Here is a 26292-nt window from a genome sequence, read left to right as displayed (position 1 = left end):
TGTCATCCAGCAGTATTTCGACATATGTAGATTTATAAAAAAAATGTTTTTCATAATAATATACGCATTGAATGAGTACTTGTTGGAAGCTCGTCGTCATGGAAATTGGATTACAATACTGTTTACATGCAAAGGTTTAATGATGCAGTTTATTATACATATAATGCATTACATTTTCAGATCAATGGACGGCAATTTTGAGGACATTTCGGAGCAAGTAAGAACGGAACCAAGTCCGGAAATCGACACAAATCATCTTTTGACCAATCAGAATCAATCCAATCCGTCTGCTGCTGATATATTATCATTCGACGATTATCTTTCGAACATGTATCGCGATAAACCAGACTATTCTATAAATTACCCAATGGAAGACGATCATTTAGAATCCAATGTGAAAGTCTCCGATCATGTCTGCAGCGACGAATATAATTTCCAAGGGTTTAAATCAAACTTGGCGACTCAAAATTATCCGTGGCTATCGCAGAGTTCTTTCAAAGCGTCTCCGAATTTCGGCAAGAGTCATCTGTCAAGTGTATTCAAGCCGACGAGTTCATCTCAGCTATTTTACAAGCCCAGTCGTTCCGAGGAAATGTTCTTCAAAAGTAAATTCGTCGATCGTGGTAACGCCCCGGTCTTTTCGGAGTTCCGTTCGCAAAATATCAATGCACGTCCGCACGGGCCCGTGTTGAATAACTTCACGGGCAAAATAGACGTACGTTCGAAATTGAAAATAGACGCTTTGAAAGAATTCGAAAATACCCCAAAACGAAAGTTAGGCAACGTGAAAAAATTTTCAACTTATTTTAAATGATAAAATCGTCCGTAAGAAAATTGTTTATGATTAAGTTAATTTTTATTTTGTCCTTTAAGGTATTTGTTATCCCAGTTTAGAGCGTTTGGCGGTTTCATAACTGATATCCGACACTATAATATTGCATGTGGACAAGTATTTAATCTGGGCTCCACTGGCATTTCAAATAACATTACTTGCTCGTGAACTTACATAGTATTAGCCAATTGATTAGGTATCAGTTTATAAGGAGAACACGCTGCAAATTTAGCGTTAATTACTTTTAAAAGTTTCCCAAATTGTTAACACTGACCGATATGCATACGAATTGGCAGTATTTTATTATTTAAGTTTAATTTCTATAATATTTTTGGCCCATATTCATATTATGCGCATAATATACATACTTATGTATGATGTTTTTAACATATTTTATAGTTTTAGTGAAAAAAGGCCATGCTTTATTTGATGTAACCCATCAGAAGTGTAAACATACTTAAATGATGCTATTTATTGTAGTTGTTAAAATCTTGACATAACATACTGTTAGTGAAATGAAGGCCTTTTCTCACTCCATAGAAAAGATGCGCAGAAGCAATATTCAGTTCATGATCTTATTGTGCGCATCTTTTACGCAGAGTGGGGGTGGGCCATTGCAAATAGTGTCTTTTATTTTTCACAATTGAATAATATCATAAATGAGTTATACTGTTTTAAAATTTTAATTATGATTGTTGTGTAAGAAATGGACCACTTAAAATCCACAATAAACATCTGAAACGTACAATGTGAGTAATAAATCAAAATCACAACATTATTTTTAAAGCAAACATTTATTAATATTCATTACAATGAGATATTAGATAAGTATTACGTGTCTATGACAAATATTATTACATACAGAATACTCGACAGATAAAAAATTATATAGGCAAATACGGTACATATATAAACTTCTGTCGTGGTGTTTTCTTTTCTTATTCTTCTTGTCATGCTAACAAAATCTTTATTCAACTATAGAACACTATTTCTATAAAGCCAAAAGGTGTCAGGGGGAAGAGGGGGAGGGGTGGGGGGTGGGGTGGATAATTTTATCAGATCGGGGAACATAGAAACGTCACTTATCTATTAAATTGAATGAAATATTTAAAAATAAATATAATAACAGTGCATCGAGACGGACTGGCTCGTATCGTCACAATCCAATCCGTCTCGGCAGCACTAAAACATTATCATTTAAATTTTCTAAGCTTTGCCCATCTTAACATTACCAGTGAACGAAATCCAAATGAGTACCAAAACAAACAAACAAAAAAAAAAACCTTTCTTCCACTGTTTCTATTAAAATGGCCACGAGAAAAACGATGATACAATATGTATATCACGTCACGATGATTCGTGGAGTACAATCTCTATACTTTGCATCAAAATAATGCCTATTTTCACAGGCGGCGAGGATATCACGATCGCGCGCCATATTCGAATTAAACTTAAACTAAAGAAGACAAATTCCTTATACGAAACACATAATCACCGTTCAACATGCAAACATTCCTCACGAGTAAATTAAAATAGTAACTTCATTAAAGTAATAATACATACAATTGATAAATCATCAGAGATTACAATCAATCAATTTCACATAGAGTAAAAGTAAAGCGTTATGTAATAACACTCTCATACATATATAAAAAAATCAGCAACGTTGAAAGTAAAACGACATGTTATCCTCAACGCTGCAATATTTTGATTATATTAGTGGAGATATTCCTTGATAGGGACACACAACGTTTAACACCAATACGAATAATGTAAATATAAGTATGCAATGCATACAATGTGTGATTGAAAAGTTTGACTGGACATCTAACGGCACAAATCGTACATATTGCATACATTTATAATCTTAAGTTCTAAAAACTAATAAAAAAAAAGCATAGTATATAATATTTGAAAGGTAAAGAAATACATATTCATTTGTTCGAAACAAAACAAACGAAAACTTCAGATGAAAACAAAATAATTTTTCAAAACAAATGAAAATATAATTTTGAACAGCATATACAATGCCTAATTATAACCTCAAAAAATACTGAAACCTATGTAATATATAATTATGCATTCATCAAGCTTTTCCAATCACAGCTTGTCCATGCGTTGAAACGTTACAGTCTTACAGGATACTTTTAATCACTAATATGAATACGTATTATGTCTCGATGCATTGATTTATAATCTCGGATAAAATATTTAACTTCCACACTCAGAAAATTCCACTAAATCTATGCAAAGTATAGCTTGTATATATGTATGTGCTTCGAGTACACATGTGTTAACTTTAGAGACGGCCGGCGTGTGTGGACCACTTTATGACTCTGTTTATGCGCGAAATGATCCGATAGCTCGATGATTGTTTTCAGCAACAACAATATCGTTTCATTGATCACTTTTGAACAATTGCTGCAAACCTAACCTAGCGAGACATCGACAAAATCATAAGTTCAAAATCATACGATTGATATTTTCAAAAAAATATGATCATCAGGCCATTGTACGAGTTGTCGCGATACTTTCATTTCATATGAAATACTCTATACTAAAATAAAATGGTAATGATCCAAGTAACCAGAGGCTACTCACACGTCATCACAACGTCTTTGCTGGATTCAACTTACCATGATTGTCAATCTGAAAGGTGCAGTATCGGACCTGGTGAATTAGTTGCGTTAATTTAGCCTCAGAACTTTCAAATAATGAGTGAAATAAAGCGCTAATAAGAGATATAAAAAAGACGACTTAATGTGAAACGTAAAGGTTTGTAATAAAAAATAAATAAAACCGCACATAAACAAAGTCATAAAGTGGTCCAAAGCCTCGTGTCGATTGCATATTCGTATGCCAAGTGTGTTAGCATATTTTTTTTGTTTTTAGAATTCAAAATTATGACATTTTTGCAGACTGATCAACGCAAATAGTGCAATGCTTGTTATTTTTTTAATTTAAGTATGTACTTAACATTACATCAAAAAAAATTATATATCAAAATATATTCGATAATTATCATTTCAACACCAAAAATACATGAAAAAAAAAATAATAAGTTAGTTATAATAGTATATAACAACGCACACACTTAATAAGATAAAAATTATTTATAGCATAGATCAGTGAGAATCGATTGATTATTAGCATCGCACATTCGACGCGACCGCGCCCGTCGCATCCCATCAAATTCACTTCTTGGTCATAATCTTGAGGTATTCGAGGGCGTTCTGAGCTGCCGAGGACTGGGCGTCTTTGCTGTTTTTGCCGACACCGTAGCAGACGGCCACGGGAAGTGTGGAAAGCTGCACCAGGCATTGAAATTTATTCGTTATAGATTTCTCTTCAATTTCTACATAAGTCACCTCGAACACTTGCTCGGAAGCTATCTCTTGCAGGAATTTCACAAAATTGAAATCTTTAGTATTCAATGGGGTACCCTGAAATTTTATAAATACATAATTTAAGAATTGGTACTGTAATTTTGAGTGAAATGTGTTTTACAAAATAAAATTCGCCAATAAAGGTCCATTCATACACGAAACAGTATAAAAATTAGGGTTGTCAGACGTCTCGATTAATTAGCATTGACACCGTTTTTAACCGTTTGCCAATAAATATAGCGAACAAGCCCTGTACGCGGAACCTTTTTCGCGAATTTGGCAATCGAGTTTTCGAACTTAAATACAGATTGTAATATTTACTCAAGTAACCAGATATGTTAATTAACACATAAAGTATTATTTTAAACAATAAAATACATAATATATCTCGTAGTTTTGGCTTAATTGTCAAATAATCATTCTTCATACAATTGAGACGTATCGTATAGCCATTGTTCAACAGACGTGACGTCACATAAACGAGGTTTCAGTATGGTTCCACAAAACCACTCATTTTGACTGGTATATATTCATTTTAAGCAAATTGAATAGATGGCATTCAACTCTCAGTAATATATTCAACCAATTTTGAACCTTAAAACAGTTGAAATAGGCGCATATAAGGCTCAAAATCTCGTGCAAAGTTCAGAAATTCTATGGATGACAGCCACGCCACAGACTTGTCGCGCAAAGCTTCCATAGAAGACGGCCGCGGGAAAACGGTTAAATATCGTGTCTCGGTGTCCTGAACAAACTTTTCAAAAATCCTAAATTTTCAGCTTTTTCAGATTTACAACTTTTTAGATATCTAGAACTTTTTGTGTCTTACACATTTTAGAGAACTGCAAGTAGAAGGGCTTTTAGCTCTGAATAGGGCAAATAGCACTATTCAAAGTATGTAGCTGAGGACAGAGTAAGGATGGGAATTCTGTTTGCCGACGTTCTAGGACAAGGCATGTGAAGAAGAAAGTGCAGAAGGCAGACAAAAGTAAATATCAGGCATCGATCGATTCATCGTGAATCGATAATTTTCATTCGCTCACAAAGCTCGTCTAATACTGTTGATTTTTTTCGGAGTTTCGGACTTGCAAGAAATCTGACAACCCTAAACAGTATAAATATGTACATATGTGCCATAGCAACATTGATAGTTATGTACATTGAGATTATGGTCAAAACTAGTTTAATCCTTCGACTGCCAAATGACGATAAGTTGTTATTTTCAGTTCAGTCATTCAAATTCATATTCAATAGTGTCAAAATAAAAATATATTCAATGAGAAAAAATGTCACACACAAAAAGAGGATTACAAAACAATACATATAACTAAGGTCTACATAAATGGATGAGACAAATATGACGCCATTCCATATTAAATCATTCATAATGATGAGCGCAGGTTACCAGACAGATAAGATAAGCTGTGACAGCATCGATTTCGTTAAGAAAACGGATAGCTCTTGGAATAGAAGCGATCTGTGTGGGAAGTGGGAACAACCAGTAAATTATAGTGTCTACCACACAAGTTCTTTGGTATATAAAGTCAATGAGAAATTTCTACAAAATTCAAAAGAATTGCATTCTCACTCTAGCTTATAATTCTTTCCTATATAAAGTTGATATTATATACTATTAAATTTCATTAAGGCTTTGTTCATTGATTATAAATAAAACCTTTACCAAAATATGAAAGTCCAACCCTACAAACATTCAAAGTATTCACATAAATATACATTGTGCGGAAAGATATGTACCTGTAGCTTGGCAAGGACAGGTCCCACATTTTGTTTGAGGTGATTGTGGAATTGAGCCACTTTGTGACTGTGGCTCGTCGTCAAAGTGGAGATTTTGGAGACCTTCATGTCGGCGTAACGCGCCGCCGCGTTCGCACCTTTCTGACCGAGCTGCAATACAAATTCATCATTATATTACATTATTCGATACTTTACTGCTATCGTGGGTCAAAATTATTAGTATTTTCATTCAAAATTATTTTTTCTTTATTTGTTTTATTCAATTTTTTCGTTTCAGTACAGAAAAATAAGCTTTATAATTATTACAAGAACGAGACATCTTTCCAAACAAGATGATTTATCACAACGGCCATGAGACGAAGCTTTATCATGGTTTGCGTATTCCTGGAATTGTAGAAAGTCCACGTACTGGTCCTATAAAATTTGTGGCTGCCATTCGTTTATTATATTTCTAAGGTCTAAGGAATTGATGTCGGGCAAACTGTGCAATGAGGAATTGAGCATGAACAAGAACACAACCCTCGGCTGGAGTAGTTACATGGGAGAAGTTTGCGCCGAGTCCTCGAGTCCTCGAACCAACGGCAGCCAAAACAGAAGATCGGCAGCCGTTGATCGTTAAAATCGATGAGAGCTTGTTCAAGAACCAATTCAGCCGAGTTCTTCCTCCACACCGGATCTTCGGTAGACTATGCCGGGAGACGTGCAAGTGTTTTTTGGTCAAAGAGCCCAATCCCATTCCAAAAACACATCACTTTTGATTTGTATAAAAGTGTTATGGCCTCCATCATATCATTTATAATATGAATATATAAATGAACAAATGAAAAAAATAATTTTGACCTGCGATAATGGGGAAATACATAATATTATATCAAGGTCTAGAATTGAAAACTCACCTCGTCATCACGAGTGAGATCCTGATGGGTGTCTTGGAGTAGCTGCCACATATTGTGAGCAGCCTGCCGCTTGGCCACCTTCTTACTCTTGCCCCGTCCGACCTCCCGGTGGGACATCAGAACGCATGCCACGGTGAAGATGCGCTCGTGAGGAGCGCCGTTCCCGCTGCCTTCTTCCTGTTCAGTGACGTACCGTGGAGGGGGCATAAACCGCTTCATGCACATCTCTTGTAGCCATCCTATGGGGTTCACCTCGTATGACGCATCGCCATTGTCGGCGTTGTCCGAGCCGGTGCCGTTCGTCGTGCTATCCGGCTGATTCTCCCCAGCTAATTTGTCGAGAAGGGTTTTGGCTGCTTTGTGTTTGGCTAGTTTTTTAGAACGTCCTGTACCAATGGCTGAAAATCAATTCGGAAATTATTAGAAAAGCCCACTTTAAAAGTATATCCATATCTTCTCATTCAATAGCATAGAATTATCCTATCCTATCTTATACTATTGTTGCGTAGGGGTGCTTCACAGCATTTATTTAAGGATTCAGAAGGTCCACACAGATCCAGCGCTCACTCCAGAATAATCTGCTCTACCGTGTGTACCTCCTTATAAAAGACAAGTTGCCCATCACAGCTTCCCCGATCCATTAATGTATCTATTGTGTTGCCACGTAGGTCTACCCTAGCGAGTCACACGTACTCGCCTCAGTTCTGTGAATTCTAGCGGGCACTTACTGAGTCCCGTTTGGCCTAATCTGGGGTCTCTATTGTTCATCCCCGAATGCACTTAGACAGCGGATACTCTCTGCCGTGTTCCCATGTTACACTATTCAATAAGCAATCCTTGTACATTTGTCAATTTCAAGACAGATTGCCCTAAATCAAGAATATGGCCAAATATGGTGATAATAATGGGTAGGTATGAGCCAATTTCAGAGGAACCTGAAAATGATCTGACTTAGATGTCACAATTACTCAAATGAGACCATCAACACCAGCAACTAACCACTGAACTATACTACTAGTTACTTTTTTAATAAAATAGGATGAATTTGCCGTTTTCTGATACTAAAAAAATATTTACTTTCGAGAAAATTTATTTAAAAGGTTGGTTTCTGCAAACTAATAAAACAGATAAAATGAAATAACATCTACAAATCGAACAGAAGAGCAGTTTACAAAACAAACAAAACATTAAACTCACCTACGACATCGGAAACGGTGACACGGTAGCGAAAAATGGGCTCGTGGATTAAACCTTCTATCTGAACGAGTTCATACTTTGGTACTGTACCGCGCCTAGCTAGAAGCTCTTGAAGAACAGAAACTGGAGTTTTTGACGGTATGGAAGCCATTTCCTGAAAGACAATAATAAACATTATAGCGAACCACAATGACAAGCGATTATTTGCAACACATGAAGTCTACCAAATGTTTGTTTTTACCAAAAGAAAAGTGTAATTAGTATATACTATGTAGTTGTTTTACCCGGCTTCGCTCAGTATTTGTAATATAAAGAGCGTAAACGTAGCGTTAAAAACATTAAAAAAACAAATAAATATTTACTATTAGATAATAGTAGATATTTATTTGTTTTTTTATTAAATTTATTTGAATCGGAAAAAAAATCGACTCGTCATAGAAATTTTGACTTACATACAAAGTCTCTTTAGAAATAAATAGATTTTTTAATATTTTTGTTATAGAATTCATTATATGAATTAATAATACGGAATTAGTAATAAGTACATACATAATTACCACAGAGAACATTACATATATATTGGAGGTTTTAAGTGCCAAATCCATTATCCTTACGGATTTGGCAAATTTCAATATGACATGTATACAGTGTAACTTTCAACCCAATCAAAAATTAGAAAAAAAAGAAATCACAAATAAGAAAATCAACATTAGGGCGAAATCACACGGGAAGGAATGCGGCACATGGTTTTTTTTAGATACTTTTAAACATGCGAAAAAATGTAGCATGCCTTGCGCAGACCGTCCCAAAATCACCCCCTGGAGTGTTCTCGGTCAAATTTTATCATTGTATTTATCCTTGCTTGACAGTGATCGATAACGGTGTATCCCATAATTGAAGAAAGGAGAGTCCGGCGTGATTTCGCCCTTACAATCAGGATCGAGGATAAATAGCATTAAAATCAGAGATTCAGTTATGAAATTTACTTTTAGTGACTCCATTGTCCCAAGACGGGGATACCGTTACGTCTGACGTACAAAGCAAAGCTTTTTAGGTTCACAAGAGTCGTTCATGATGCATTGACTCATCGGTATGAAGCTACGTAGTATCTTCATAGATGAAACAAAGCATACATTTCGATAACGACTTCTACATTTCATTTCCGATCATTACAAATGAGTGAAAATTTTGGCTGAGTGCAGTTTTGCAAATCCGAGGAAAAAAACTAGACTATTTCCATAGAATAGGAAAATTTTTAATCGATTATGGTGCCAATCTATCGTATATTATTCTTAATTTTATCTCAACAGTTAGCTGAACGATTTTACTACCCTTTTTGTGAATTAATGAACGATTTTATCAACAAAAAATTTGATTTATGAATAAACCAGAAGCTTATATAGGTTTTTCATTCCAAATTGACATTTTTTTCATTTCAAATTGACATTGACATTGAAAAGGAATCAATTTGAAATGAAAAAGATTCAATTTGAAATGAAAAGATTCAATTTGAAATGAAAAAAGATCAATTCGGAATGAAAAACCAGTACTTACATGATCTGTTATCGGAGGGAAAGTTGTTATTATTTGATACAAAATTTTGTATTAATTAACTGAACATTCTATCTTTGATAACGGATATGTATTACTGCTTCTTTGAAAGACTTTTGAATTGTCTCAGATATGTATTACTGCTTCATATGAAAGAGTTTTGAATTAGTACGAAATGAAAGTTGGCACATATTTTGATCGTTTTTAAGTCCAATTAAATTTCCATCGTTAGCAATTATCATCAAAATGGTTCAAAACGATCGAAAGACTAAGACTCGAAAGACTAAGAATAGAAACGGAATCATAGAAAAGCCTTGTAAAAAGTATGTAAGAGTAATTTCAAGAGTTGTTCAGATCGATTTTCAAGACAAAATCGACTGAAATCAAAGCGCAATCCTTCACATGCTAGCAAAAAAAAAAATTAAAAAAAAAAAACCAGCATTTTCATACTCAATAAATTATTCGGTAGACCACATACTACAAGAATACCAGCTTACTCTTTTGGCGGCTTCGTGTATGGACGTAGTGTCGCCGGCAATGGTTCGATGTCTATTCGGCGGCACTCTTCTAAATCCCATTGGGTGTCGAGTGGTGTGTTGCGCACTCTGGGCCATGGCCGGGCTCTGGCCAGACTGTCCTTGCATATTGTGTCCCGGCTGTCCGGCCATATTGTGCCCCGAATGCATGACCGTATTATGTCCTGGCTGTCCAACCATATTGTGTCCGGCCATATTGTGTCCCGACTGTCCGGCCATACTGTGTCCGGGGCCGTGCATATTATGTCCAAGCTGACCCACACCCAGAATGTTATGTCCAGGTTGCGGCATCTACGGCAATACCACCAGGAATATATATAATATATATGAGAATATAACACTCGGACTGATTCCGGAACAAAATACAACACCACAAAGTGTTCTTTGTTCCGGAATCACCGTATTTAAACTAAGATGTGTTGTTTTTACCATTTTTTATACGATTAAATCAATGATAACCAGCCAATGTTTATATTCACATATATAAATAATGAATAATCTTCAGTGCTATTGTAGTATGCGACCTACAAAATATAATAAATAATTTATTGAGTCATTGAATGCAGTTTTTGAGTATTTTAAACCTTCGCAGCCCTGTGATTGTCAACTAGTCTACATATATACTTTTCAAATTCGTTGTGATCTTTAAATGAAGAAATTATGTTTAATCACTACTTTTTGCAATGCATCCAAGTAGACATCACAGTGGCTCGTGGGATTTTTTCAGCATTGTAAGGGGAAGTTAAATTATACATATTTAAATTGTTGTTTTGAACCAGATGTTCTAGAACTGGCTTAAAAATAATTGGCAACTACATTACACTATAGAAAATCTGATAAAATTAGTCTTTTATAGTCCTAATTTTGTATAAAATTAACGATACTAAAGCTAATACATTGAACCAAGCCAAAGAATTTGGTTTGGGTTCTAATAAATAGCTTCTTTTCAATGAGGATCTGATACGATTAGAAATAGGACAAACAATCGACGAGGAGGCATAACCAGCTGAAGAAGGATTTGTCAAGTGAACAAGGAATAAGCAACCAGCTTTAAGCGGGCATTTCTTTTTGGCAAACCACTTTAACCCAAGAATACTACCCGCTAAGCCTTTCCAGGTAGCTTTGAAAAAAAATGCATTGAACATGGGTCGTGTAATCCGTGTCATTCATTTGTCAACGTTTATAAAGACTGATTTACACCAGAGTTTCTGAATTTATACCCATAGCAGAATTTCCCGATGGAAATCCCTAGCTGCCGAGTATTTTAGATTGTGAGCATTACATTTGAACAACAATGAACAAGATGGAACTAGTTTTGGAAAAATACATTCATTAATAGACTCGTTTTGTTTATTTTATATTGTTGCAAGATATATTAGGGAGCCTAAACACATCTTTACAAAACTCGAAATCCTCGGCAGTAGTTATCTAGGGTTTGTTTGGATTAGCTACAATTTTTATACCAGCTTTCTATTGGATTTCTAAATAATTCAAGTTGGAAATGTTGGCGAAGTTTTCAGCGTGGCGGGCTTTCAACAGAAAAGACTTCAGCACACAAAGGGTTTAAGCAGCATTTTGCAATACAACTGACTTTCTAGATATGCATCCTATCCGTAAAGAGAAGCTTTATTTAATACTAACTGGCGTAGCTCAGTCTGACAAAAGTTCTTCTTCAAAGGGTAAATTAGATAGTACAGCAAATTAATGGTCCTAAATTAAAAACTGGATTTTCATAGACTATTAATTTTCATATATAAGAACTATGATTATAATTTCGACTGTATTATGTTTTCTTCCCTAATAGGTCCCCAGAATTTTAGCCAATTATAGTACAGCACTGGGTAGTAATCTTATATTAATTTGTTGAAATTTTGTATCATAATATTGAAAAAATCATAGTTAATTGTAAAAATTCTGGAAATAAAGTTTAAAAGCTGTTGTATTTAAAGCGTTCTCAATATCGAGGGGTTATTATAATGTTGAGGTTATGTTTGATTGAATGAAAACAGTGAGCGATTTGCGACAGGATGAGTCAAATCGGAGCATGCGAGTTACTGGAAAGGGGGCGGGGTCGCGGAGAGACGAGGTGGCGAGATACTCGCCCGTCTAGGGGTATCCCCGTTTTGACACATTGACAGCCGGTTCGAGACAGGGATTCTCCTCGGGAAATCGAAAAGGAGTCGAGGGTCCGCGGTCCGGGTTGGAGACGTGATGGACGCGAGGGTATTTGGCGCGAAAAGCGGACACACCTATTAGACGATAGTCCTGATCAGCGTTCGAGAAGCGCAAACAGCCGGCCGACAAACGGGGCTCGAGCCATTGAACCATTCAGATCATTGCCATCTAGCGGCGAGCGTCGAAAGTTGACTACTTCGACACTTGCTTGTTACTAGTCGCCGCTAGATGTCACTTTTTATTAATTATTTAGATTCAACTTCCGTACAAAATAAATTCACTTTTGGAAAGGTACTTATTTCAGGAAATACTATAAAAATTCAGATGTGACCAACCCCCGATTTTTGAGGAATATAAAAATTATATAAAAATCAAAATTCGGTAATGACGTACGCATACAGCTATAAGAATATTTTTTATACAAGTCGAGTGCTAATATAGGGAAACTCACACAAGATATAATTTCGGCTGTCGAATTTTGTTAGAATTTTTTTATTACTTAATATCACTATAAATATTATTATAATAAGTAGAAATAATTTAAATAGTCTATCAAAATAAAAAAAAAACTACTTCCGGCTTACGAATTCTAACCAAAACCTTATCAGTGATACCTTCTACGGTTCCCGAAATAATGCACTGAATAGTGGGGCAGTTTTGAGAAATCCTAATTTTCAAAGCCGCTCAAGAAGAACTTCCTCAATAGAATTCCACAAAAAAGGGTTAGCGCCCTTGAATGACATACAAATACCCCATTACGTTTTTTTGTGGAATTCTATTGCATTAGTTCTTCTTAAGTATCTTTGAAAGTTTGTATGTCTTGAGAGTGGAGCTCTCGTGAGTGCATTTATCCGATCACCCAACTCTACATACATACATACATAAGCTAGTACATAAAGAATACAAACATAAATTTTTAGTTCGATAGGTTCAATAGTTTCGAAAAAGATCGTGTGGTCACAACATTTTTTACTTTTCTTAAGGAAAAAATCCCACTTCAGGTTTATTAAATTTGTCAATTTTTTATTTATTTCCATGACATTAATACAAATACTGAAATTTTTTTGAGAAGAGTACAAAAATATTTAAAGGGTGGAAAAATGGAAGAAAATTCGATTTTTTTCAATAAGTACAAAAAAAATCTTTTTGGTCTTTAGATGCCGAAGTTCTTCAAATATAATACATGTACACATATAAAAACGGACGTGATGTATGTATGTGGCAAGTGCACCGACAAGTATGTAGATTAAAAAAAAAAACTAATTTTACAATTATCAAGACTTATTATATCGATTTCGACTGCGATTTTGATTTCGGTTTCAATTCTGATTCCAGTTCCAGTTTCGGTTCCAGTTCCGGTTCCGATTCCGTGTTCTATTTTAATTCTAATTCCCGATTCCTATTTCAGTTCCGACTCCCGATTTCATTTTCGATTCCGGTTCCAATTCCTTTTCTGGTTCCTATTTGAACTCCGGTTCCAATTCCAATTCCGGTTTCAACTTTGGTTCCGATTTCAGTTACGATTACGATTTCGACGACAATTGTTATTCTTTGTTATTATTATTATACATATAACTTTATTTGAATTCATGCATCAATTCCTTTCCCGAAACCACCTGTTGAAATATCAACGGGCATATCAGTAATCTCTAATAAAAATATTGAAAATCGGCTTTTATATTTTTTTTAATCAAGAAAGTGATCGATTAAAAATAAAAAAAATTTCAAGTCATTAGCTAAATTAATTCCTGATAAATCGACAATTAAGTAATAAATATTTTATTGTTAATCAATTAAATTTCATTGCTCTAATTGCTGAACTAAATCAATTCTGGTAGATACCGGTATTACATGTAGTGGAAGTCGGTACTTTTGGAATCCCTACTCAAACTAATAATTCATTCAAATTTATTACATGAAGAGATTATTCAGCGCAATTTTACTACTTTATTTATTTACATAGACATTAGGGGACATATATTTTGCATATTTGTGAAGCATTTTGCACGAAATATCAAATATTGAAACTGTAAGGAAAAAGATTGCATTTGTCAAAACTCTGTCATTTTCTTCCTTCTATCAAATTTAGTATTGGAGATTTTTTTTCTTCGATAAACACCGGGTAAAATCCGGAAATGCACAAGCTTTGCTCAACAATTCCGACTAGTACCTACCATAATAAAATTGGAATACCGCTCTTTCATTGTTTTTGAAGTGATGCTTGCATGCACGTCGGATCGTGCCCTCACGTGTCATTCTATTGCACTTGCACCGTTGGCGGTTTGATGCATATTCTATCGATAATGCAGGGAATTTTATCCATCTATATAAATGCAACGTACAGATAGAGTGCATGTGTGTTGCACGAAGCCGCCAAACTGTCAGTGAGCAACACGAAATAGTCATTTAGTAACGAACGGACTTCTAATAGACACAGACAGAGCTTTCGCTCGGATCAAATTCGACCCTTTTCCAAGCTAAACGCTTAGTATTATACTATTGTTTCGGGAATAATGACCGCAATGACGAAGGCCAAGTAGTCGTAATTAAGAATAGATTGTACGTACATAAAATACTTCGCGTCGTTTCAATACTTAATTACGTGTAAACAAACGAATCGATTACGCCCTAATTGTGATCCTTGAGACATCCCCGCATCGTCCGACCGCTTTTGTCGCATGTTTGATGACACCCAGTCGTATTATACGAAAAAACCGTGGACCTTGACCAAATGTGAGCTCGGTTTATTAGTTGTCGGAAGAACAGTGATCTCAAATGGAATATGAGTAGGAAAAAAAATTAAAATGTGATTGATTTAAAATTAAATTGAAGATTCCGATTCTTTTTATATCTTTTAAAATCCTAGAACCAATTCTAAGTTGAAATATTGTTGGTTTAAATGAAATATACATCAATATCAAATTATTCAATAAAACATTTATTTAAAATATAGATTCTATAAAATTAAAAAAAATAAATCAACTTTTTTTTTTAACCTAAAAAAATGATTTTACAATACATATAATAAAATTTCACATTTTGAATTACAAATCACCTGTCAAAATAAATTGACCATTTATTTGAATCCGTGACCACTAATAGTAACCAGTCGATATATCATATAATTGACCATTTATTTGAATCCCTGACCGTTAATAGTAATCAGTCGATATATCATATAATTGACCATTTATTGGTCGTTAATTATATTTAATAATTAACCAAAAGCATTTAAACTAACTGTCCAATTAAATAAAGGCATTTTCAGAGTATCTATTATATGTAAATAAAATATTTATTTTTACTAGACGAAGTACATACAGACTTTTTATTGTTAAAAAGAACAATTTTTATTAGAGGAAGTTTTATTTTAATATTTTTTTTTTATTATTAGACGAAGTTTTGTGATCGTGACAAAATTAGACTGTTTTGTATCCGGAATGGATCACTGATCATTTTTTCATGACTTAACCACTTCATCGCCATAAGCACACCGGCGCGCGCTCCTTCGTATTTAAGGCTATAACTCGAAATTAATTTTGGTTCCTTCGCAGTGACATCTAAAAATATCCTGTCATTTTATCGAAATTGAAAAATGTCAACGGTTTTTGTTAGTTTGTGATATATTCAAGAGGTTGTGTCAACGGTTGGCACTAAACACATATGTATAATAAAATAATCGAATCGGTTTCTAGAATCGAAGTGGTTAAAAAAAATTTTTGTTTATTTTGGAAACACTTTCACACTGAAACTTTGATTTGGTTAATGAAATGCTAATCGTTACGTAATAAATATATAATTTAATTTTTAATTCGACCAGAAGTGGTACTCCTTATTTGTATGTAGGTAGGTCTCTTTAGAAAATGGTATTTTTTTTTCTCAACCGGAAGTAGTATTTTAACTCTCGAGCTTCGGAATTTTTCCGATTTTTCTCCGAAGCTGTTGATTTAAAAGACGATATCAATCATAAGCCAGCTGTTTCAATCAACTTAATCAATATTAATTAAAAAACCAAAAGTTGATCCTCGAAATGGATTAAATCTACATTCATTAGAACGATTTATTTTATGAACTCCTTACTTACGTATTTAGAATTACTTATATTCCAATCTCCACTTCGATCTGTCAAAGTCGTACTCGAATCGAGTACACTTACAGCCTTCGCGCGCACATTAGGGTCGTTTTCCCACGAACTTATGGGTCACGATCATTTCAAAAGAGGCAACTCAACGACTCATGTCTCTTCACCATTCAGACCACTCAATTATTCAAAGAAAACAATCAATTATACACGGTTTTGTAGACCGCTTTCCTCGGACCTAAGGTCAATCGTACAACTCAAAAGCTGTCGTCGTTTTACGCGACGCAGACGTCTTTTTTGAATTTGAATTTGTTTTTAAATAAACCAAAGCATATACATTCATACACACAGTCATCGTCCATGTAGAGTTTTGACGTGATTTACCATGAAAATATGATATGTATATTTTAATAGCGAGCCGCTAACGGACATGTGGCGACGTGCGACCATTATCGACTTTTTTTTGTTGTCTATTTCCCGTTGAATTTGTGTCTTTTTCGCGGCTATGATGTCGAAGCATTGTTGTGTGTTTCGTGTGAAGTGTACGTGAAGTGAAATTGAAAAAAATGCCAGTCAGCAAAAGCATGGGAGATGGGAGAGGTGGTGGTGCCATAGACAGCTTGTACATTCATTACAATCCGCCGAGATGTGAGTATTTCTTGTATTACATATGTATATATCATTTTAAGCCCGCTTTAAAGGTCACGGAATTTGACCCTTAAAGCCCTCAACATGAGACCCCCACCCCCCCCAACGAATACAGTCCAAGAGACCCTTTCGTCGGAGAACGAGACGGTTGTTCATGAATATCGCACAAGATCAACCACACATCACATAAAAAAAACCACACTGTACATAACCAAGTACAAAATTAACAACAACCTTAACCTCAACTGTCACAATTCCGCGTCGTCGTCTGACCGCTCCTGGCTGTCACTGGAATGTCTTCGGGCATCCCGGACGAGCCCCCAAATATAGAATCCGGATGTGAAGGATATAGATAATAAAAAAAGTATTGAAAAAATAGTAAACAAAAAACCACAAATACATACACTCACCTAAACAGCAAACGCACACTCACACACACACACACACACACACACACACATATATCATATCATTTTTAATTTAAAATTACAATTATGTTTCAAAAAGCAGCGTGCCTCGGTGGTTGCTTTGATACTAAGCACCGAGGGGTCACCCGGTTCTATCCTGTGAACTGACTACAATCTTTAATGCTACTGAATAGTCTTTAATGCTGCTGGTCAGACTTTGATATTTGTGACTTCAAATCAATCGTTTCCTACCAGAGTTTGCAAATTTATATGATTTCATTGTTGAAGCGGTTCCTCCATCAACTTGGCAAAAAACACCCTTCCCAATATGTCACCACTATTTTTATTTATTTTTTACATTTTATACCAGGAAGGCCTTACAGGTAAACCCCAATGCGCCTTCCTGACCAATTACAAATAATGCAGCATTTTTACTACTCAAGCCAATGAATTACAAGACACTGAAAACTCGTAATCAAGGAGACATCTATGAATTGTACATAAATTTTATTGTAAGAATTTACAATGGAAGAGATGAATTGAACTGTAGTAGCTCGTTGACCATAATGGTGACCGAATGCAAACAAAAATAGCATGCATGTGTAATATACTGGGAGGTCTGCAGCCCCACTGGTCATATGGACGGCAAAAATAGCTTGCATATTTTATTTTATTGGATGCGGTGCATCCGCTCTAAAATCGCCAGACAAATTGAACGACAGATTAACAGAACGGCAGCTTTAAACGTAATTCTCGTTTTCCCGAATGATAGATTGCACATCAGATGACGAGTAACTTTTCGATGTGCACAGATGCAATTATTAAAATTGAGTTGGATCTTTCTGGCGAGTTTAATAATGCAAGATTCGGAACTTATCGAATCTTGCCTTATTAAACTCGCCTGAAAGATCCAACTCAATTTTAATAATTACCATTTTAATTATTGCATCTGTGCACATCGAAAGGTTACCCGTCATCTGATGTGCAATCTATCATTCGAGAAGACGAGAATTGCATTTAAAGCAGCCGTCCGTTTGTTTATTTGGCGATTTTAGAGCGGATGCACCAAACCCTATTTTATTATATACATAGATACATATATACCAGGAAGCCCCAATGCACCTTCCTGGTCGATTACAAACAATGCAGCATTTTTATTACACAAGCCAATGAATTACAAGACACTGAAAACTCGCAAATTAACGAGACATCTATGAATTGTACATTAATCATACTCAAATAGTGGTGACATAGTAGTAGGAAGATTTTTGGCCAATTTAATCGGGAACCGTTTCAACAATGAAATCAGAGAAATTGGCAAAGTCTGATAGGAAACGTTCGACCTGGAGTCACAAATATCCAGTTCTGACCAGCAGCACTACAAATATACTCGGAAAATTCTTTTCAATCGAGGTCAGCTCGTGGGATTGAGCCCGGCACCTCTCGGTGCTAGGCAGAAGCTTAACGACCGAGCTATGCTGCTGGTTAATTTGAATATGATTTCAAAAATTTATTATCTAAAACATATGTACATATTTAGATATCTCGCTAATTTTCTTATATGTGTCGAAACAGTTTAATTCGTTGAGTTTTAAACAATGTTTTAACCCACACAACGAGTCTCATTTTCTATATCCTGTCTCTACATATATATTCTGACAACCAGATCCTGCATTTTTTATGATTATCACTATGGTAAATAGACAGATTATTTATGTAAAATGTCATTTGGTTTAGTTCAAAAAAAAAATCACAGAAGTCTGCACTGTTTGCTTTGCTCAGTTCATGAAATAAGCAAACCAATACTACACATATGTATAACGAGTTCGGCAGACATTTTAAAAATCAAAGAACTTATCCACGAAATCAGAATTTTTTGACAATTTATTTTAATATTGAGATCTTACTTATCTTACTTGTTATTTTTGTTACATATACATACATATTATCATGAAATCTAGTCAACCAGTTCATCGTGTCAATGGCGACGCGTCCTTGTAACCGAAAATATGCTGACTTTTCAAAAATGTAAAAGGTCTTAACCCAGAAAGTGGATCTGAAAAGAATTGTATACGTCGGATATTTCATACAATGCATACATATTTATATATATATATACGACTGAATAGAACGCTATCTAGGTCTCGTTTATACATAGAATATTTCAAAATTAAAGTTCACACCCCTTGCACTGTTGAACTTAAATGGGCTACCCCTATTTGAGAATGACCTCACAAACAAAACCTGTTGTACAAAACCAGTATATACATATGCTTTCGATCATTGTAGTCACGGGTTCGAGTCCCACTGATAGCTGCTGGCCAGACCTTGGTTTGTGACTCCAGGTCGACCGTTTCCTATCAGAGTTTACCAATTTATCTGATTTTCATTGAAACAGTTCCAACAAATTGGCAACCTTTACCAGTGGCGGCTCGTCCATATGGGCTGCGGGCTGCAGCCCTCCCAGTATAGTACAAATGCATTATATTTTTGTCGTCCATATGGGCTGCGGGCTGCAGACCTCCCAGTATCGTAATATGCACGTTATTTTTGTTTGAATTTGGTCACCGGTATGGTGAATAAGTAAGTACAGCCCGATTCATTTCTACAGACCCCCCCCCCCCCGCCACTGTGAATTCTCACGAGCAGCCACTGATCTTTTCCCATTTCTCGCAATTTTCGAGTTTTAGGCATCTCGAATTTCGCTAATTCGCATAAAAATGCTGCAAATTTGTCCATAAATGTCTCGCAAATTTTGAATTTTGGAGCATCTCGAAATTTGACGATTTATATAAAAAAAATGCTCCGAAAATTTTTATCAAAAATTTGTCAAAATAATCCTATGATGGTTTGTTAAATTTTGTATTTCGATGTTTGGCCAGGAAGGCGCATTGGAGTTACCCTGTTAAGCTTTCTGGTATATGTATATGTATGTAAAATAAAAATATGCGCACTTTGCATTAGTTTCACTTTTATAGTGTGTATTGTCAAATACACGGAAAACTTATGTTTTCTACTATCAAAATATATAAAACTGATCTTCAGCTATGATTCTACCCATTCGATGGCTCAAAATGATCTTTGATGATGAAACTACCTACTGCGCACTGGGCCAGTCATTTTTCAAGCCTCGCCCATCGCGTACATAAGAGCTATTTAAACAAATAGTAACTTATCACTTTTGTGACAGTGATGTGTGATTTTTGATATTTTCGAAAGCGCAAATTATTATACCTCACGAAATCGCGTGACTGACATTTTGAGTGCTTCTTCTGATCGATGATTTTCACTTACCGGTCGCAATAAAAACCGAATGCTCTTAACACCTGCCGTTTTCGTGCCATAAACGGATATATATAATCGAAGCCGGCGCGATGACTCATCTTCGAACAAATATGTAGCTTTATGGTTTCCAATAATAAGAGGTTGTCGCGATGACTCAAACTCATATCCAGCCAAGCAAACAAATATAAGTGGATTCAGATTAATTAAGACACATTGGGTCAAAAGATTTTGTTTCACATACATAAGCCAGCAGTTTGGCTTAGAGGTAGTGTATATATTTAGCACCACTGAGGTCAAAGGTTCGAGTCCTCGCCATCTGCTGGTTAGACTTGGGGGTTTTGTGACTCCAAATCGATCGTTTCTCTATCAGAGTTTGCCAATTTTATCTGATCATTGCTGAAACGGTTCCTGAAAATTGGTATTAGATCTATACCTGTTGTCACAAAATCTGCCTGTGTATAATTTGTAATAATTATACACAGTAATCTGAAATCTATAGATATCTCTATAATTTCGTATTTATTATATGTATAAAAATTGTATACAAAAAAATCTAAAAATAATCCATAGATGTCTCTATGATTATTATTTCTGATTAATTGTTATATGCTATATATTCTGATTGTATATGTATTACTGTATTTCTGATTTCTGATTGTTTATGTATTCTGTATTTCGTTAACGTACACCCGTCGCATTGGAGCAAATCTGTAATGACGAGTGTGTATTGATTTGTAACAATAAAAATAAAAATAAGTAAAAATAAATACTCGACTGACTCTAATAAACAAATATATACCAGAAAGGCCTAGCAGAAAAACCTCAATGCGCCTTCCTGGCCAATTATGAACATCGATAAAAAATTAATAGAGCAATTAAAGTGCACCTCACAGAGTGCAGCGGTCGGAATACTTGCCATCTCACTTGCACCAACGCTATCTGCGTCACAAGCATGGACCACAAGAAAGCCTTTCTAACGCAATTACCGCTCGCGTTACATAGTACGTTTAGATAAAAAAAAAAAATATATATATATATATATATATATATATATATATATATTTTTTTTTTGACTTTTAAAATTCTCTAGATAATTAATTATAAGTATTTTAAAGCAATTAAATATCACAATCAATAGTTAAAACGTCTGACTATTATTTCCGATACTCATTTTGAACACAGCAATACAAAAGCCTTTTATTTGAATATAAAATAAGATTAATTAATTAAAAAAATTATATTTAATTTTAAAGTTTTAGTAGTTAAAAAGAAAAAATTTAATAATTTAATAGAAAAATATTAATTATTAAGATTATTATTAAAAATATTAATATTAAGGAGATATTTAATGATAATATTAATTATTATTGTTAAAAATATTAATATTAAGGAGATATTTAGAGTTAATTTATTATAAATTTTATTAATGAGAATTTTATTTTCATTATTTATTATATAGTTTATATATATTATAGAAATATCAATTAAATTTAATTTAAAAGTTATAAAGATGATAAAAACTGTAAAAATTGCGCAATTTTTAAACGCTCATATCTCGTAAATGAGAGCGAACCAACAAAAATCATCATCATATTCGAATTTAATGAGTCAAACTTAGTAAAGATTAATTAGTTTAGCTCTGGTAACTCAAAAACGTGATTTTTTGTTGCTCGGTGTTGGAATTACAGCTCTTGCCAAACCGTCGTTTCCTTGTAAATAAATATGATTATTTAAGTCCATACAGAACTTAATGATGAGTTTTAGACAGCTTAAAAGCCTTTAAAAAATACTGCAAAAAACCGATCAATATTCGATACAGACATGACCGATTGGAATCTTCCAGTAGCTGCAATAAAAACAATGAATTTTACTGCCGATAATAACGATATTTAAAATGAACCGGAAGTGATTACGACATGCAAGTAAAATGCACATTGTCATGGGAAACTAATCTAAAATATACATATGTATATGTAAACGTATTTTTATTTTTTTAAAACCTATGGTTGTGTCGTTTGTATGAGGAGCTTCCACGCCAAACTGTCATTTATCATTCATACTGTCTTATCTGTGTAAATGATCTGCACGTAATACATGTATGAACGTATATGTATTTTTTTTATGAAAATTGTTTGTGTATTTGTAAAATTGTAAATATTCAGTCAGTGTCAAATTTTTTAAACATCCAATTCAAGATTCAAAAAAAGGCGTATCCTTCAAAGCTCATATAACGAAATTCAAATGTCAACTTCACGTGATAATTATTAATACTCGGTCGATTGTATGCATGCTTTTTCTAGTACAGTAGGTGGAAATGTGTGCTTTGATATTTTCAATAAATGGTCAGCATATCTAGAACGAAAATCCATCAACTGCATGAACCATTGATTTGAATACATTATACTGTCAAATATTTCGACAATAATAAACAGTTTATTTAATTTCATAGAACATTAACATTCGCCTTTACAGATCGCTCCAAAGCGACGAGTGCACTTATACAGATACAATAAAATCGATATATAACACATACGAATACAAATATCCGCATTGACATCTATGGATAAATATTTGCAGCATTTTATAATCAAATTGGCGAATCTCAAGACGCTGAATAACTTAAGATTAGCAAGAGAGATGGGAAAGGAGATGCCAATTTTACAGGAACGTTTCAATGAAAATTAGGCACATGCCTAATTAGGGGCGCTGTTTCACTTACAATTACAATTCAGGAAAAAGTTTTCCTCTTATCCGATCGTTTTCATACTTTGCCATATTGCTCATTTCGGTCATCAATATAAGTAAATAGATCCTCCGACATTACTATAGTGCAAAAATATCGTGTAAGACGCGTTTGAAATTTGAATTTCTGAAAAGTGCCTGACGTCTATCCAGTTCTTAGTTTTAAACATAGATGGCGGTAGTAAAATAAAATTATTGGTATTTTTATTCAAAATAATAATGTTATAGAAGAGATAATAATAGAAGAGGTATGTTTTTAAAAAACTTTTTTTTAAATAATAATTATTTTTTTATTATAAAATAAAAAAAAGAAATTGGCTTTCTTTAAAATTGTGAAACGTTTTATATTCAAATTAATTTATCTACTCGAAGTAACAACACCGACTATAAAATATAATAATTTATGGGAAACGCACGAAATCAACTATCAAATAGCAATGAATAAAATTATAAAATAATAAACTGTAGTCGGTAAAAATGTTTAATTGGAATTTTATTTTAATAAAATACTGCCAAAAAGTGACGTTATACGAAATATTGGAAGTATTGAATAAATCAATAAATTTATAATCAATTTGTGAATTAAGTCAAACAGAAATATTGTTTTTGTAACAAAAATTTGGACTTACGCCATAAAAATTATTCTCGAATACTTTTTCAATTTTCCTTAACAATCAAACATTACTCTTTTCCATATAACATATTGAATAATTACATAATTCTATGTAACTTCGTATATTATAATAGTAGTAAAAAATAATGATATACAAAGGCAGGTATAGACCATGCGAACATTGGCAAACGTGGCGAACATGACGAACATGCGTTCCATCACCATCACAAACGAACATACCAGTGTGTGTGTCGCTTATATGTATGCATACTCAAATTTTTATTTTGAGAACTACAAAACTGTATATACTGTTGCGTAGGGGTAGGGTCGGAATCCAAATGAAAGACCAAAGTCGCTTCACAGCATTTATTCAACGATTCCAGAGGTACACATGAAACCGTTGCTCACTCCAGAATAATCTTATGTGTACCTCTTTATACAGGACAAGTTGCCCACCATAGCTTCCCCGATCTATTTATTTATATATTGTCTAACCACGCAAAGGTCTGCCATAGTGAGTCTATTGTTCTGTGAGAATTCCAGCGTATCCTTTGTTCGGGCACTTACTGAGTCCCGTTAGCCTAATCCGGGGTCTCTATTGTTCACCCACGAATGCATTTAGACAGTGGATACTCTCATCAGTATAATTTTTGTGTTTTATATTGCATCTAACCTGAAATTGATAAAAAAAATAATGTATAAAAATCAATTGGTCTGAAGCCGACCTTAGTGGTATTAAGTCGAGCTGCAACCTGTTGTTATAACATAAAATATGCAAGCTTACACTTTAGATTGATCACACTGTTATTATGTACAGTCGGCGTAGATGAAAGTTTAATAAATGAAGAAATGGGATATAAATGATGAGAAATATTGTAATGAATCAAAATTTATTTAAGATGGGTTTTAAAAGTGTACTGACAATTTCATAAGTACAATACTTAGGTTAAATTAGGGTTTATGTTTATTAAAAAAAAATTTTGCTACATTATTGCACCGCGAGCCTGGAATTTTTTCATGGATATTTTTCATGATATTTAAATGTAGAACCCGTACGTACACCCAGGCTTATATTTTAATTTAATATTTCAGTTGCTATTTTATAAAGATTAATTAATTTTATAACTGTCTTATGCAATGTTTTGAACTCGTGAAACAGGTTTGGGCGTATTTAAAATATATAGGAAACAAACACATTGGAACCGTATAAATTATCATTAATGATGAATATATTAGATACTAGTGGTTTTATCCGGCTTCGCTCGGTATTTGTAATATAAACCGCTTAAAAATGACTAATCTTATAGTAAACTTTTTATTAAATTTATTTGAATACTCATTTTTTTATTAAATTGACTGTCACGAACAAACAAATAGATATACTAAGTCTCTTTCGAAATTATATGTATACCATAATCCGGTGCCTGCGCCACCGGCGCCCGCGCCCCCGGGGACTTCGAATCCTTTGAATCGAAAAAAATCGAATCAGCGCCTATGAATCGAAAAAAAAAAAAATCAAATATGTTGTCTACGAACTAACCAACCATGGTTACATATATGCAAAGTTTCTTTCGAAATTATATATTATATATGTAGACATTTTGCAAAAATATACCCCTTTTACTAAAATATCATGATATAAAATACGCCTTCGTGAGATAAAAACATTATGAACATCATTTAAAATATCACAAATTTCGTTTATCACGTAAATTCATTCAAAATTATACACTTTTATAGTAAAACTTTAAAGCAATATTGCGCACTGACTGTAAATCACCGGGTTTATCATTTTAAAACATCATTCCAACTCTATTCAATTTTTGAATTATTATTGCAATTCAAGCGAAAAATATCGGATTTATTGCGATTTTTAATGGGATACTTTCTAATATTTGTACCTTAAGAGGGCTGTACACCCGAAACCTTAATTTTGTTGCTGTTCCTTTCTTCGATATATATATTGAGTGAATGTACATATATATTGAGTGAATGCGACAATATATATCAATATATATATATTGAGTGAATGCGACAGTTTCGCTTCGACCAGATAATACGTATTTTAAATCGACAAAATCGAGGTTTCGTATTCTCCTATTTTCTCCTCCAAAACTGGACCAATTTTTAAAAAAATTTCATCATCGGTATGATAAAGATATTTTCTGTGCAACTATGTGCGTATTTT

At 34.0% G+C, this 26292-nt stretch overlaps 2 protein-coding genes across 4 annotated transcripts in view; one reads left to right on the top strand and one right to left on the bottom strand.

The window, feature by feature from the left end:
- LOC143912681 (uncharacterized) overlaps positions 1-1000 on the top strand; it is a 40762-nt gene extending 39762 nt beyond the window's left edge. The window contains exons 23-24 of the mRNA XM_077431977.1: positions 181-774; positions 874-1000. Of these exons, the coding sequence (XP_077288103.1) occupies positions 181-774; positions 874-1000 (721 nt within the window). The remainder of the gene's footprint in view (positions 1-180; positions 775-873) is intronic.
- Positions 1001-1615: 615 nt separating this feature from the next.
- LOC143913311 (protein Loquacious-like) lies at positions 1616-12483 on the bottom strand. 3 transcript variants are annotated; one of them, XR_013260701.1, is made up of 7 exons: positions 12403-12481; positions 10115-10444; positions 8067-8220; positions 6870-7267; positions 5974-6123; positions 3741-4275; positions 1616-3168 (listed from the first exon to the last, which is right to left on the bottom strand). XR_013260701.1 is itself a non-coding variant. In XM_077433011.1 (7 exons), the coding sequence occupies exons 2-7, from the start codon at positions 10583-10585 to the stop codon at positions 4027-4029; spliced, it is 1284 nt and encodes a 427-aa protein (XP_077289137.1). In that variant the 5' UTR covers positions 10586-10677; positions 12403-12481; the 3' UTR covers positions 1616-4026. The 3 variants fall into 3 exon arrangements, 2 of the variants coding, with proteins under 2 accessions (XP_077289137.1, XP_077289136.1); XM_077433011.1 differs by adding an exon at positions 10583-10677 and having other exon boundaries at positions 1616-4275; XM_077433010.1 differs by having other exon boundaries at positions 1616-4275; positions 12403-12483.
- Between the last annotated feature and the right edge of the window lie 13809 nt (positions 12484-26292).

Source organism: Arctopsyche grandis, chromosome 6 (genome assembly GCF_051622035.1).
Source record: "Arctopsyche grandis isolate Sample6627 chromosome 6, ASM5162203v2, whole genome shotgun sequence".
Lineage (NCBI taxonomy): Eukaryota > Metazoa > Arthropoda > Insecta > Trichoptera > Hydropsychidae > Arctopsyche > Arctopsyche grandis.
Note: the sequence above shows the minus strand (reverse complement) of the source record. Positions and strands in the feature narration are given on the sequence as shown.

Coding starts and splice junctions, on each gene's coding strand:
- LOC143913311 (XM_077433011.1), bottom strand. Junction 6,124..6,869: donor ATCTCACTCGTGATGACGAG/GTGAGTTTTCAA, acceptor TTTGTATTGCAG/CTCGGTCAGAAAGGTGCGAA. Junction 4,276..5,973: donor CTGTCCTTGCCAAGCTACAG/GTACATATCTTT, acceptor ATAAAATTTCAG/GGTACCCCATTGAATACTAA.